The sequence below is a fragment of the Rhineura floridana genome, chromosome 3, assembly GCF_030035675.1.
Source record: "Rhineura floridana isolate rRhiFlo1 chromosome 3, rRhiFlo1.hap2, whole genome shotgun sequence".
Classification (NCBI taxonomy): Eukaryota; Metazoa; Chordata; class Lepidosauria; order Squamata; family Rhineuridae; genus Rhineura; species Rhineura floridana.
In genome coordinates, this window is record NC_084482.1 from 195947971 (window position 1) to 195963238 (window position 15268).

At 44.7% G+C, this 15268-nt stretch overlaps 1 protein-coding gene and 1 pseudogene across 1 annotated transcript in view; one reads left to right on the top strand and one right to left on the bottom strand.

Moving 5' to 3' along the window:
• Positions 1 to 9295, bottom strand: part of LOC133378848 (neural proliferation differentiation and control protein 1-like) — a 33394-nt gene extending 24099 nt beyond the window's left edge. Inside the window, exons 1-2 of the mRNA XM_061613461.1 lie at positions 9223 to 9295; positions 501 to 653 (exon numbers count right to left, since the gene is read on the bottom strand). Coding sequence (XP_061469445.1) covers positions 501 to 653; positions 9223 to 9295 — 226 coding nt within the window. The remainder of the gene's footprint in view (positions 1 to 500; positions 654 to 9222) is intronic.
• Positions 57 to 175, top strand: LOC133382509 (5S ribosomal RNA; annotated as a pseudogene).
• Positions 9296 to 15268: the final 5973 nt, after the last annotated feature.

Genomic DNA, 15268 nt, shown 5'->3' on the forward strand with positions numbered 1-15268 from the left:
CTCTCTCAGTCCTCTCCCTCCACACCATGCATGATTTTATAATAAATAAATATGTCTTCTAGGGCCATACTACTCTGAACACACTCAATCTCCTCTGATCTCTGAAGCTAAGCAGGGTCAGGCCTGGTTAGTACTTGGATGGGAGACCACCTGGGAATCCCGGGTGCAGTGGAGGAAGGCAATAGTAAACCACCTCTGAATTCCTCTTACCATGAAAACCCTATTAACATATATATATATATATATATATATATATGAAGATTCATAGGGTTGTCTAACAACAACAAAAATGTCTTTATAATGTCCTCCCCTCCCTCCCTCCCTCCCAGGAGCCACCTTTTCCCCTCCCCCAGAACTAAAAAGCCCCACCACTTTAGTTTTTTCCTAAATGCAGGGGTGTTGGACCTCAGGCCCTGGGACTGAATGCGACCCTCCTGGTTTCTCTGTCTGGCCCTCAAGACTCTCTGCAGGCCACACCCCCTCCTCCTCACAGGCCTTACCATGCTTAGGGGTTTTCTTCGGCACACAGTCACCAGTAGAGTCCTCCTCGTAATTGGGGAAGCAAGGGCCGCAGGTCGGTGCCCCTTCAGGGCCACAGCCCAGACGCCGACGGAGTAGGCAGTTGACTTTGTACTTGGCGGGGCAGAGGGGGTCTGCAAAAGAGATCATCAAAGCATTAGCATAGTAGGGAAAGCTTGCCTCAAGACAGAGGGAGAGATTCTCTGTCATTTGCAAATAATCTTCAGGAGTCCTGGCTTTTAAGGTCCAAATGACATGTTATGGGAGCAGATCTGCTCTTTACAAGCAAGTCTGCCCCATCCCCTTGTAAAACAGGTGTGTGCATGCGCGCATGTGTGTGTGCATGCATGCGCTCCTGTGAGTGCGATTCAATGGGCCAAAAGGGAAGGTATGAATCCTCCCCCTGCCATTCTTACCCCTGCAGTCCCCTGAGAGAAAAATGCCTGGAAAACGATGACACTTCCAGACTGTCACTATTTTCTGGTGTGATTCAATCATATACCTGCAAATTCAGGTTGTGAAATTAAAGCAGATTGGGAGCCCTTGTGAAACAAACTGACTTTCCAAAAAGGTCAGACTTTTTACAGTAAGAAAAGTGATGGGGAAATGCACAAGTCAAGAAATTCCTTGGTTCAAATCTCACCTCTGCCATGAATTCACCAGGTAGCCTTAGGCAAACCTCTCTATCAGCCACAGCCCCCCACCATCACAATAGGGGTGATAATATTAATACTAGCCTGTTATAGCAGGAGTGGGGGATTTTTTGCAGCCTGGGGACTGCATTCCCTTCTGGGCAACCTTCTGGGGGCCGTGTGCCACTGGTGGGCAAGGCCAGAGGCAAACGTGGGTAGAGCAATGAATGAAAATATTACCTCTGTTCATCAGGCTACCTTCTATACACACGCATACTTCTTTCTCTTTATCCTCCATCCATACAAGAAAAGAGGCGTTAGCAGAGTTCAAGGACATATTCCAACCAGACAAAAACTCTCAAGGAAAGTGGGAAGCATAGTCAGTGAGGCTGGGGAGGAAGTGTGCCTTGACAGACTAGAGGGCCAGATAGAGGCCTGAAGGGTCATATATTCAGACCCTGGATTTGAGATTCTCCACCCCTGCTTTCAGGGCGGGTGCCAGGCATGACTGGGCTGTTGGGCACCAGCCTGCCCCAGACCACCTGCTCCCAGCCCCCCCCCGACCATGCAGGACCACTCCACCTACCTCTTCTTTCTTTCTGTGAATGCCCTGCCTGTGCAGGTTGCTGCCATCAACCAAGATGGCGGTGGAGGCTTCTCCAAGGGGCTGATACCCCCTCCACCATCTTTGTTGAAGGCATGCGTGTGCGCTACATTGCATGTGCGCACATGCCTGCCATCAATCAAGATGGGAGTAGGGGCATCAACCCCTTAGAGAAGCCTTTGCTGCCATCTTGGTTGATGGCAGCTGCGCGCACAGCACGCAGGGCATTCACAGAGAGGAAGGAGAGGGAGGTGGAACGGAAAGGCGCCATGGTCCTGCACGGACTGGGGGGGCTGGGAGCTCCATCTCTGTGATCTGTGGCAGGGTTGGGAGTCGATCCTGCTGAGGCTTGCGGAAAGGGAGCGCTACCTCCATACCCTAAGGAGGGACCCTTCAGGAGCCCCTCTGGGCTGCAGAAGCCCTCGGCCAGGGCCCGACCTGGCTGCCCTTTGGTACTGGCTCTGCGTTCTTTACAGGATTGTTGTAAGGATCACAACTAGACAGTATATGAGAAGCATCTTGTACACTTGAAAGCATTACACAAATGTTAGGTAACATCATAATCATACACCTAAAAATGTGAAGCAAATACATGTTGCCATACTTATATTATTTATTTTATTTAACAAAATTTATATATCACTTGATTGTAAAAAAAACCTCTAAGCCCTTTTCAAAAGACATTAACATTATTGATAAAACAGTTAAAAACAAGTAATCAAACCATTTTTAAAACAATTAAAACAGCAACCGACTAAAAAAACCACACATCAGCATCTGAGTATCTCAATAGCTTTGCCTAAACAAAAAAGTTTTAAGCAGGTGCCGAAAAGAATACAGCAAAGGTGCTTGCCTGATGTCAATAGGCAGGGAGTTCCAAAGAGTAGGTGCTGCCACACTAAAAGAACAATTTCTTAGAAGTGTGGAGATATTATGTGGCAACTGTAATAGTGTCTGTTCCATAAATCAAAGTACTCTTCAGATGTGCAGGCTCTCTGTGGGTTGTACTTTAATACCTCAGTTAAGGAATCCTCCAGGAACCAAGCTCCTTTTAAAGGCTTTTTTAAAGGTGAAACTGATGAGCTTGATAAACTTTCAAGACTGTGCCTTTGCTTTAAGGTGAAAATAACCAGCCTGTGTCTTTGCTTTGCTGCAATAAACTGATAAGCCTGTGCCTTTGCTTTGCTAGGGTGAAACTGAGAAGCCTGTATGTTTGCTTTGAATTAAAGAGATCTCTTGCATTCTCCCAGGGCTGGAGAGGGAAGGATCCAATATGGTTCACTGGAAGAGAGGGAGGGGAGGGGAGTGGGAGGGTGCCAGGTAGGCACCCTTTAAAGCACCTGTTGAAGCTACCCCACCATCTATGAGCAGGAACCTATCCCTATTCTTTCCATGTTATTTCTACCTCTGCTACCTAATTTTCTGTTAAAGATGTGCCCAGTAACACATCTACTTTGTTAACCAAGGTGTAACTATATTCAGCTAAGTCCTACTCAGAGTAGACCTATTGGAATTAACAAAACCAAGTTAGTGCTGTTACCTTCAATGGGTTTGCTCTGAGTAGGGCTAGCATTGAATACCCCCCATGTTTTTAATATACAGGCATGTTAAGCCGGGGGAATCATGGCCACTGTAGTGTATTGGTCCTCCAGGCTTGCCATACCAAGAACTGCTGAGTCAGCCCCAGGCTGTGGCAGTTTCAGTTCCAGGCCTGCCTTACAAGCAGCACTATGCTGTGAGCCTTGTTCTCTGTATATGATTAGTTATAGTAAAGTTCTTGTTATTGTTTAGATCCTCTGTGTGGCCTCTTCCTTCATGATACTTTTCACTGGCGACGAGGATGGGATACTGAGGCACACAGAGTGTTTTCTTCATGCATTAGAGGCTGAAAGGGAGAGAACATTTCTCCCTAGACTGGATTAGGACATCAGCTTGGGCCTTGTGGAAACCACTGCAAAGCATGGAAACCACTGCAAAGCACTCCAGGTCAGTGTGTATCTTGTGGAATATGGCCAGCCAAGGGCATCTTGAAGAATTTGACCTTGCATGTCCCAGCAAGTGGGAAAATTATGCAGCCAGGCTAGAGTTTTACTTGGCAGCAAATGGCATTTCAGAGTTAGAGAAGAAGCCTGCTGTGTTACTCAGGGTCTGTGGGCCGGACACCTTTGACCTAGCCCAGGCCCTCGTAGCATCAGCAAAACTTGCTAATACATCTTATGAGGATATCCTGAATGCCTTACAAGGATATTTCTCTCCAAAACTGTCTGAAATAGCACAACGTATTTCTACAAACGAAATCAGGGCCCAACAGAGAGTGTGTCACTGTATGTTGCTGAAAACACCATCAAGGACACAAAGCAGTACCACACACACTGTACAGAATTTTTCCACATATGATAATGCAGAGGAGGTGATTAACCACATCAAGCCAGGGTTGCAGTACTCTGCCAATGTGAGGAAGGTGAAGGTGACAGTCACCATCCAGGGCACTCCATGCACCATGGAAGTTGATTCAGGCTCAGGTTATACTATCATCTCATCGGAAGCCTACCAGCAAATATTTCCTTGTGGGGCCCCACAAATTGTCCCTTTCCACCCCAACCTTACTGATTACCAGAAAAATCAGGTTCCAATAAACGGTGTCTGTGAAGTTGAGGTGCATTACCAAACTTTCCATGGAACTTTACAGTTATTGGTTGCTTAAGGACATCGCAGCAGTCTCCTTGGCTTAGACTGGTTTGAGCCATTGGGCATTGCTCTCATGGGGGTCCACCAGATTGGTGAATCATTATGGGATAGCATCATAAATTATTTCAAAGCTGTTTTTGATAAAGTTCTTGGGAAATATAAGGGGTTTCCTATTTCGTTGTTCTTGGATCCTACTGTGGCCCCCATCTGTATGAAACCCCATATGAAACCCCGTCATGTTCCGTTTGCACTGCGAGCAATGATTGATGCTGAACTTGACTGCCTCATACAGCAAGGCATCTTGGAGCCAGTGACACACCCTACATGGGAGACACCCATTGTCACTCCATTGGAGGCCAGTGGTGACATCCACATTTGTGGTGACTACAAGTGCGCTATCAATAAAGCCCTGCATCAGCATCCATATCCAATCCCAGTGGTGAGTCATCTTTTGGCATCACTTTCACAAGGAAAAGTTTTATTTTATTTACAACATTTATATACTGCTTTGTTGTAAAAAAATCTCAAAGTGGTTTATAGCAGGAATTAAAACAATAAAATTATTGGCAAAAACAGTTAAAGACAGGTATTTAAAAACATTCAAAATAATAAAACCAACAATGAGTTAAAAAGAGATAAAAAATAATCGCTTCTACATGGGTAGGGTTGCCTAAACAAAAATATTTTTAGAAGGTGCCGAAAAGAGTACAATGAGGGCACCTGCTAATGTCAGTAGACAGGGAGTTCCAAAGCGTAGGTGCTGCCACACTAAAGAATTGGTTTCTTATAAGAGCAGAACAAGTACTATGTGGCACCCGTAATATAGAAAGCACACCTTGAACTTGGCCTGGTAGCAAACCAGCAACCAGTACAGATTTCAGAGCAGAAGTATTATGTGCTGATAGGGTCTCACTCATGTCAGCAATTGTGCCATAGCATTCTGCACTATCTGCAGCCCCCGGGTCAGGTTGTGCTGCATGGGGATTTCTGTGACCTTGGCTGACTGGCTGCCAGGATTTTTTTAGTTTTGGTTTTTGGTTAGGGATCCTGACTGGTTGTGGGATGCTTAGTTTTCTGCCTTACTCATAGGAATCTTGTTGTGGTTGGTATGGTATTGCATTTAAGAAGTCATCACTGTCTTTTGTTTTTGTTTTTCTATTTGCATTTAATTTACCTTTATCCTCACTCCCTTACATCCATAGAAGCAACAAGAGTGGTTCCATGACTCCGCTCAACCTTCTTAAGCCCACTGATGATGCACCTTGTTGTTTGTTTCTTGCCCAATATTGGTAACAGAGAATTCACATACTGGGCAACGTGGCTGCAATTGTCGTTTCCAAGCTGCTGCCTATGAAGGTAGACCAAATCATGTGTGCTTTCTCTCTTGTCAGTTATAGTCACTGGCATTGGGTTGGCTGACGAAGTGAGTATATAGCAGCCCACAGGCAAGACAGAAAAAGGTAGAGAATCTTCTTACTCATTTCTGAGACCTCTTTCTGAAGCGAAGGGTCAAGTGTGCACAGAAATTTGGATGTTAAAAGGTAGGGGCAGGGCATTCCAGGCAGGGGATTGCCAACCATACTTGAATATGGATATCTTTGCAGAAGATCCCTAGTCAAGCTTTACCAACACAATCCAAACCATATCTACTGAGAAGTAAGTCCTGTTGAGTTCTATAGAGCTTAGTCCCTTAGTAAGTGTGCTTAGAATTGCAGCCTTCAGGGGCATTCATCTTTACACCTGAGTGCTCCCATCTAACATCTCCACAACGCTAGGCTCTTTCTTCCTACAATGGCCTTCTGGTGACTGACCTGGCCTGAGGGCACTTAAACCCTTCTTGCCAGAAGCGAGTTGGCTACCCAGGCTCCATCTTTTAGCTAAGATTTCTATCTTAATTTTGAATCAGAGAAATGTTTTTGTATGAATTGTATGCGCCAAGCAACTGTGGTTGATGCTTAATGTATCATGCTTAATGACGTTACTCAGGCCCGCCCCATGACATCACTCGGGGCCACCCCCAAAATCTCAGGGTTTGGGATGCTTCTGACCTGGCAACCCTAATGACTATAGGACCTTTCTTGTCCTCCTCGATCTCTCAGCGGCTTTTGATACTGTCGACCACAGTATCCTTCTGCTTCACCTGGAGGGATTGGGAATTGGAGGCACTGTATTACAGTGGTTCCATTCCTTTCTCTCCGACAGGTACCAACAGGTAGCGTTGGGGGAGGAGGTATCAGACCCTTGGCCTCTCAATTGTGGTGTGCCACAGGGCTCTATCCTCTCTCCCATGCTATTTAACATCTATATGAAGCCGCTGGGGGCAATCATCAGGAGATTTGGGCTGCAGTGTCATCAATATGCGGATGACACTCAGCTCTATCTCTCGTTTAAATCTTCACCAGAGTTGGCTGTGGAGACCTTGTCCAAGTGCCTGGAATCCGTGAGTGGATGGATGGGAAGGAACAAGCTGAAGTTGAACCCTGATAAGACCGAGGTACTACTTGTGGGGGACAAGAGAAGGTTGGGCGACATTGACCTGAAGTTCAACGGGGTGAGTCTACCCCTAAAGGACCAGGTCTGCAGCCTTGGGGTTGTGCTTGATTCCAGGCTGTCCATGGAGGCTCAGATTTCGGCAGTGAGCCGGGCAGCCTGGTACCAACTACACCTCATACGAAGGCTACAACCCTACCTTCCTGTTCACCAGCTCCCACTAGTGGTACACGCCCTGGTCACCTCTCGTTTGGACTACTGTAATGCGCTCTACGTGGGGATACCCTTGAAAACTGTCCGGAAATTACAACTGATACAAAATGCTGCGGCTCGACTACTTACGAATAGTCGCCGCCGAGATCACATTACACCAGTGTTGTTCGACCTACACTGGCTACCAGTTGTTTTCCGAGCCCAATTCAAGGTGTTGGTATTGACCTTTAAATCCCTACACGGTTCCGGCCCAGTTTATCTCACGGAGCGCCTTCAACGCCACCAATTATGCCGCCTGACAAGATCGGCCACACAGGGCCTTCTCTCAATCCCGCCAACAAAAACAGCCAGATTGGCGGGTACAAGAGAGAGGGCATTCTCAGTGGCGGCCCCCACTCCGGCACGCCTCTTCTTTAAATGTGTTTCGGAAAGCCTTAAAGACCTGGCTCTTTCAGCAGGCCTTCGGGGTATCTGGGGAGGGTTAATTGTTATAACTGAAATGCCTCCTGCCCAGTTTTAATATTGTTGCTGCAGATGTGTTGTTTTTATATTGTATTACTGTATTTTATCAATTGTATTTCAACAATTTTGTAAGTCGCCTAGAGTGGCCATTGGCCAGATAGGTGACGAAGAAATTAAATTTATTATTATTATTATTATTAGGAAGCCCACAAGCAGGACATGAGCACAACTGCATTCCTCTGTTGTGATCTCAGCAACTGGAATTCAGACATGCTGCCTCTGATACATGAGATATACAGCCATCGTGACTAATAGCCATTAATAGCCTTGTCCTCCATGTATTTGTCTAATCTTCTTTTAAAGCCATCCAAAGTGGTGGCCATCTCCACTTCTTCTTTACATTTTTTTTATTTAACATTTTTATTGAGTTTTCCAAGAATTGTCCAATCACATAATGGTACATGACAAATAAAGAGTAAAGAACGTAATACAACCATGATCCAAATGCCATAGTTTAACTATGTGCTGAGGGAAGTACTTCCTTTTGTCCATCCTGAATCTCCAAACACTCAGCTTCATTGAATGAACCCTAGTTCTAGTGTTATGAGAAAGGGAGTAAAACTTATATCTATCCATTTTCTCCACACCATGCATAATTTTATACCCTTCTCTCAAGTGTCTCTATATTGGGAAGTGCTGTGCCTGTTGAATGGTTGTCTGCCTGAAGAATTAGATAGGAGGAAGAAAAAAAAGAGAGGGAAGACTCATTCTTGCAAAGGGGTGGATTTCTAAAGCAGGGTTAACAGTTTTGGGAAACTGTACATAGTCATAGGGCTGGTGACCTGGACATCCTTGTCCTCTAACAACAGTGCATTAGTCACCAGTGAAGGTTGAAAACAAAACACCTTAAGTTATCTGACAAGGGGAAATGGTGTAATGGTTTTTTAAACCAGGGACCAGAATTCTGGGTGGAAAGTAGTCAGGCATTCATTTGAGCCAAGGCTTTGAAGCTAGGATTCACTTCTGGAGCATGCACAGCATAGCATATAGCAGTCAAGACAAGAGCATGTACAGAGTGCTCCCACATGCATCTCATGGAGGTGACGCAGAACCAAGCCCCCAACCGATTTGGAATTTAGCTAGAGGGGCTTCAGGTCAAAAGGGATGGATTATAAGCAGGCACCCCTTGGGCTAGGTCTAATAAGATTGTGGAGCAGAGAGGAGGAATGGATGGTGATGCCAAAGCTCATGGCTCCCCTAGGACCAGAGCTGGGGCAGACCCTAGGGGCTCATGTATTGTGTTTTCCCTTTGTCTCCCTGTATTTTCTTTCTTTCTTTCTTTCTTTCTTTCTTTCTTTCTTTCTTTCTTTCTTTCTTTCCATGCAGTCTGTTCCTCTGCCCCGATGAGCTGCATATTTCTCTCTCCTTTTTTGTTGTCTTCCCATCTTTCTTTCCCTCCTCTCTCTCGCACGTTTGCCTGTTTCCTTATTTTTCAGCTCTCACTCACGTCCTATTCTGCTTGCAGCCCCGGGCAAAACAACAACAGCAACCTTGTGAATCCTCACCAATTCTGCATTCTTCCCCAGCCCCTCCCCAACCAGGTGCCCCCCTCACCTGCTTCCCAGTTGGCCCCCGTAGCTATCAGGACAGCGAAGACCCCCAGCCATCGTGTCGCTTTGCCCAACATCTCCTTTCAAGAGGATGGATGAATTGGATGGGGGTGGGTAAGCAAGGCCCCCCCAGCTATCGCAGGGGGTTGTCCCCCTTTGCAGCTGCTGGCATGTAGCCAAATCTGTGAGAAGACCTGGTGCTGGCAGGGGGAGGGACTGCGGATCTTTATGAATGAACTAAGGATGGGAGGGTGTAAGGAGTGGGGGAGAGAGAGAGAGGAATGGAGAATTAGATACATGGAAGAAAAATGTTCCTCATACCTTTCAGTGCTTGCCAGAGTGGGGGAGGAATGGGGCAGACGGATGGATGGATGGATGGATAGATTGACAAGTTAATTGGATGGAGAGATGGAGGCTTGCATGGCAGATATAATGGATATGACTAAATGAATGTACACATGGAGAATTAGAGATACAGGTATGTACTAGACCTGCAGCAGGGGAGATGAGGGTGTTGTTTTGTTCCTTCGGTGGTGGTGTTTTGCTCCTGTTGTACATTTTTGTACACACACTATATAAAAATTGTAGAAATGCTGCCCAGTATCCCAAGACTCTTCTCCCCTATGTCTATGTTTTTGAAGAGTGATAACGTTGCATTTCTGGATCTAACATTTTGGGATAGTTCAGGGTCTATTGTACGCTTTGTTGCTTTTGTTCTTTGTGTTTAAAAAAACATAAAAGATTGCTGTCCTTTTTCTTTAAGGCGGAAGATGGTTTTTCATAAAGGCTTTGCACAAGAACATTGCTTTGAACACAAAACAAACTTGAAAGTGAAGGCAGATGCGCACACAGATACCACAGACACACAAACATGCAGGCACACCTGAGTGACTTGTCTATTGATTTGTCAGTGCCGTTTGATATGAAACATATTTGCATTTCTAGAACAAATGCTCAGGTAATGAGGTGTTTTTGTCCCATGAAGTTGCTGCTCCCAGAAGTGGCTGCATCTGAGTTCTGAGGCAGCAAAGGTCTGTGTACAAATTGTTGCCTTACAGCACGGTCCTATCCATGTCAGAACTCAGTTGGGCTTGCTCCTGGGAAAGTGTGTATAGGATTACAGTTTAACAGTGCAATTCTATACATGTCTACTCAGTTAATTTCATAGCATATCAACATTCTATGAAATGATTGCTTCTGATTCCAGGAGGAATCACTCAACATCCATTCACGTCTGCACAAATCATTCCTCCAGATTTGCCAAGTCTTCAGATGTCCCAGATCAGCTTCAATCTCTTGATTATCAGGAAGTCTTTGAAAACAAATAAAAAGCACTTTACATACAAAAAGTTGCTTTCCTTTATATAGCATAAGAGACAGGTCCCTGCCTCAAGGAGCTTCCTCTCTAAGGCGCTTGCACAGGTAGGAGAATAGAGGAAGGGAGGGGGGGGAGAGGGAGAGAGAGAATAGAAACAAGGAAAACAGAGAAAGAGAATGCAATTATTTCAATTACTGGTACTTGCGAACAGCCCATATGCTGAAAGCACATTATTTCTTTAAAAGAGTGATGAAAACTGTTGTTTGTTAAGGGTGCTGAGAACTGTAGCTCTGTAAAGGGAAAACTACAGTTTCCAGAATTGGTTGGGGAAAATAATGTCCTTTAAACGTATGGTGTTTATACAGCCTTATTAGGCTTAGTTATAGCCTGCTGTCTACTGTCCTGGGGGAAGAGTTCCAGGAGAGAAGGAGTGATGCAGGCAAACAAGACATCAGGCCTGTTTCGGGTGGACTGTCTCCTACTCACCTATCAACGACTGCCCTGTGGGAAGGATTCTGATAATCAATAATCTGATAATTTTAATAATCAACATTATGTTTGTTTTTTAAATGTAGTTTAATGTAACTTGTAAGCTGCCTTTGAAATATTTGTATCCCAAAAGGTGGGATTTAAATCATTTTAAGAAATAAATAAATAAAATTGGGTGTGGGGACTTAGCGGTGCTTGCTGTTTAACAGGCCACTCAAGGGTAAAACCACAGCCAAGTCATCAGGGATACATGTGTTTTCAGTCTCCATGGAGACATATCTGTCCACATTGAGCAGATGTAGTTACAGACGTTTGCTAGAAATGACCTTGTTTTCCATAAAGACCCCAGGAATCCTGGCTCCTCTCTTTAATCTAGGAAACACCTCTGGAAGAACTCATGAGTCCCCACTTTGTCTTGTCGCTTCTTTTCCAGTTGGCGTGTCTTGTTTTTCCACAACTTTGTGACAGGTAAAAATCCAACAGGTGCTCCACACCTCAACACAGAGTTGCACTGATGGGGGAAAGCTCCATCTATTGAATTTCTGATTTGTTATGCAAATGTTATGGCACAGGATCCCTGCCAGAAAAGGGAGAGGGAAAAGCGATGACACCCCTAGCCCTTTCTCTGGTTAGTGAGGCCTAGCGCAGCCATCTCATCTCTACTTCCACGCCAATGGTTGCTATAGTAACCATCTCTCCTGGTTGCCATACTGTAAATTCCTACAGCTTGGACTCTTGTGTTGTCATGGCAATGGAACGGCGGGGGGGGGGATCAGGCTTCCTCCTGATTTGGGTGGAGAGTGATGCAATCTATTGATGGAGTAAGAGAGGCAAAAAGCATGAATAAGTTTCGATAGAGAACAATTTACAATAACAATTACAGGTGCGTTTTCTGACCCATTGTCTATTTTCATCTGCATTTATATGAAGAATAACCTGACCCCAGCAACAACCTTATGGATGACATTAACAAAAAGTAAGATTTATTCCAGCAAAAACATAGCCATTTCAGACATATCACAAGAAGCACAAAATGGCATTCTAATCTCATGGTCAAGCTCTAGTTCCTCCTGGTCTCAAGTTGTGTAGAGCTTTGAACACCAATTCTAGCACCTTGAATTTAGCCATGGTAGCGAACAGGTAGCCAATGCAATTCTTTCAGCAACAGTGGGGTAACAACCCTTTTAAGTTAACACCTATCCCAGTCTGCATCTGTGTTGGAATTGCTTTTAATATGTTTTTTTTTTAAACTTTTTTGCCCTAAACAATATTTTTTTAACCCTTTTTATTTAAGATGTTTTTAAAGCTTTTTTATAGAATGTTTTTAAAGTTGTTTTGTTTTAATGTATTTTAAGGGCTGTTTTTATGATGTTTTAAGGTGCTTTTACTGCTTTTGTTTGCCGCCCTGAGCTCCTGCTGGGAGGAAGGGCAGGATATAAATTAAATAATAAATACATAAATAAAACATGATGGCAATAATCTACCCAAATGAGTAGATGAGCCGCTGCATTTTGCACCAGCTAAAGCTTCCGAATCAGCCTCAGGGACAGCCTCACATAGAGCGCATTGCAGCAGTCCAATCTGGAGATTCCCAGTGTGTGGACAACTGGTCAAATTATCCTGATCCAGGAACAGCTATAGCTTCACCTGGGCCTCTAGTGACAGAGAAATTTAAATAACAGCCAAATATATATTATATCACATGGTGTAGAAATATTGCTAGTTACAGTAAAAGTTTACATTTTAAAACAAGTATTGTTCTGAAATTCCTGGTATTTTTGGCAGTGGGAGGTGGCAAGAGAAATATTTATTATTTATTTATTACATTTACCCCATCTTTCTTTTCATGATAGAAACCCAAGGTGGCTTACATGTGGTTCCCAGGCAATTTCCCTTCCAGACACTGACCAGACCTGACCCTGCTTAGCTTCAGCAGGGTGCTGGCCTCGTGCCTTCAGACCATAGCCTGAATATTTATTTACTTATTTATTATTTGATTATATCCTGCCCTTCCTCCCAGCAGCGCATCAAACATAAACAAAACAATTTAACAAGTAAAAGAAAAACATTATTTTAAAAAAACATTAAAAACATTCCAAAACATAATTACAGTTAAAAACATTACTGTATTTCATCAGTGATCTTCAGGTTGCCAGGAATAATCCCCTTCAGCCACCAATTGCCTAGGTAAACAGAAATGTTTTCAAATTCCTCCTAAAATTCAATAGTGACGGAAACAGATGCATCTCACTGGGAAGGTCACTCCACAAATGGAGTCACCACTGAAAAGGCCCTGTCATGGGTTCAGCACCAAGCAGGCAGCACTTGGTGATATGGTACAACCATGAAGGCCTTGCCTGCCAATCATAGGGCCTGAGATGGTTGATACTGGGGAAGACACTGTTTTAGATACTTGAATCCCAAGCAATTTAGGTCTTTATATGCTAGTACTAATACATTGAATTGGGCCAGGTAGCTCACTGGATTACATGAGAGCAGGGCCGGCGCCAGGCATGCCAGGGCCCTTGGGTACCAGCCTGCCCCAGGCCCTGGCACCTGCAAGCAAGCATGCCCCACCTACCAACCTTTCCTTTGAAGTGAATGCTGCCCGCGCTGTGTGCGCATGCCTGCCATCAACCAAGATGGCCAAGGCTTCCCTAAGGGGCTGTTGCCTCCACCGCCATCTTGGTTGATGGCACGCACATACACGTGTGCTTACCTGCCATCAACCAAGATGGCAGTATGGGCATCAGCCCCTTAGGGAAACCTCGGCCGCTATCTTGGTTGATGGCAGGCTTGCACCCACAGCACAGCTAGCATTTACTTCAAGGGAGAGGTAGGTGGGACATGCAGGCGGGCATTGCAGGCCTGCTCCGTAGTAGGGGTTCCTAGGATCTCCCTCTCTGCAATTTGTGGCAGGGTTGGGAGCCAACGCTGCCGCAGATCGTGGAAGGGAGCTCTACCCCAGGGCCACCCTGGCTGCCCTCTGGTGCCAGCCCTGGATGAGAGACAAAGATGATGATGGTGAACAAAGGGGGAAAATTAATAATCTCCCCGTAGTAGAGAGTATAAAACGATCACACTGACAAACCCTGCACAAAACTGCAAATAGAAAAGAGAATTAAAACTTTCCTCATATGGAAATGAAAAAATGAAACATTAGTGGCAGGCTTCCATATCCTTTCCCTCTCCTTGCACTGTGTGTGAGCTGTTTACAGAGCAAGATGACTTCAATCTTCTCTTGCTGGTGTTCTGTTGATTTCTTGTAAAGCAGAGGCTTGGACTGCTCAGTCCTATGCACGTTCACTTGAGTAAGCCCTCTTGAACCTCTGCAACCACAGGTTTGGAGCCCTGGGCGAGTCAAAGTGACCAAATGCAGAGGAGGAAAAAGGTTCTGTAGCCTTAAGAACTGTGTGGAAAAGGAAATTTTAGACTCTTGTCTAGCAAGGGTGACAAAAACTGCACCTGCGAGAATTTATTTTGTATTTAAAATATTTTGTTTATTATTTTAATAATCTATGTATCGTCATTTCTAAGCGAGGTACAATACAGCATACGGTATAAAATCAGCTGAAGTTAATAGGTTGAGAAAAAATCACTTAAAATGCTTGCTGAAATTTTAAAAAGTCTTCACTAAGCACTGGACATTCAATAGGAGACTATGTACACATTACCGGCTAAAAACGCAGGTAGGTTGTTCTTCTCAATTCTGATCACAGCAGATTTGGGGAAAACTGCATCAAAAGACAGTATTTTCATAAGAAATGACAGGGCAGATACAGGATAGAAATGGATTGTGGCTAACATTGTGTGCACACTTCTCAGACCAGTGGTGGGAGCACACTGGATGCAGAGCAAATAGGAAGTGTGTACCAAGCCTTTTGCTTTTAAAAAGGACATGGGAAGATCTGATTGTGGATTTCTTGCATTACTCATAGTTTGGCTTTGAGAATTTTAGCAGGACGTACATGCCTTCGGTTCAGGGTTCTGTTAATATACAAATCAAATATATATTTTTTCAGTGCCTTTTAAATTATGCCTTATTCTGTGATATGCCTAGGATGTGACATAAGAAGAGCCTGCTGGATCAGGCCAGGGGCCCATCTAGTCCAGCATCCTGTTCTCACAGTGGCCAACCAGGTGCCTGGGGGAAGCCCGCAAGCAGGACCTGAGTGCAAGAACACTCTCCCCTCCTGAGGCTTCCGGCAACTGTTTTTCAGAAGCATGCTGCCTCTGACTAGGG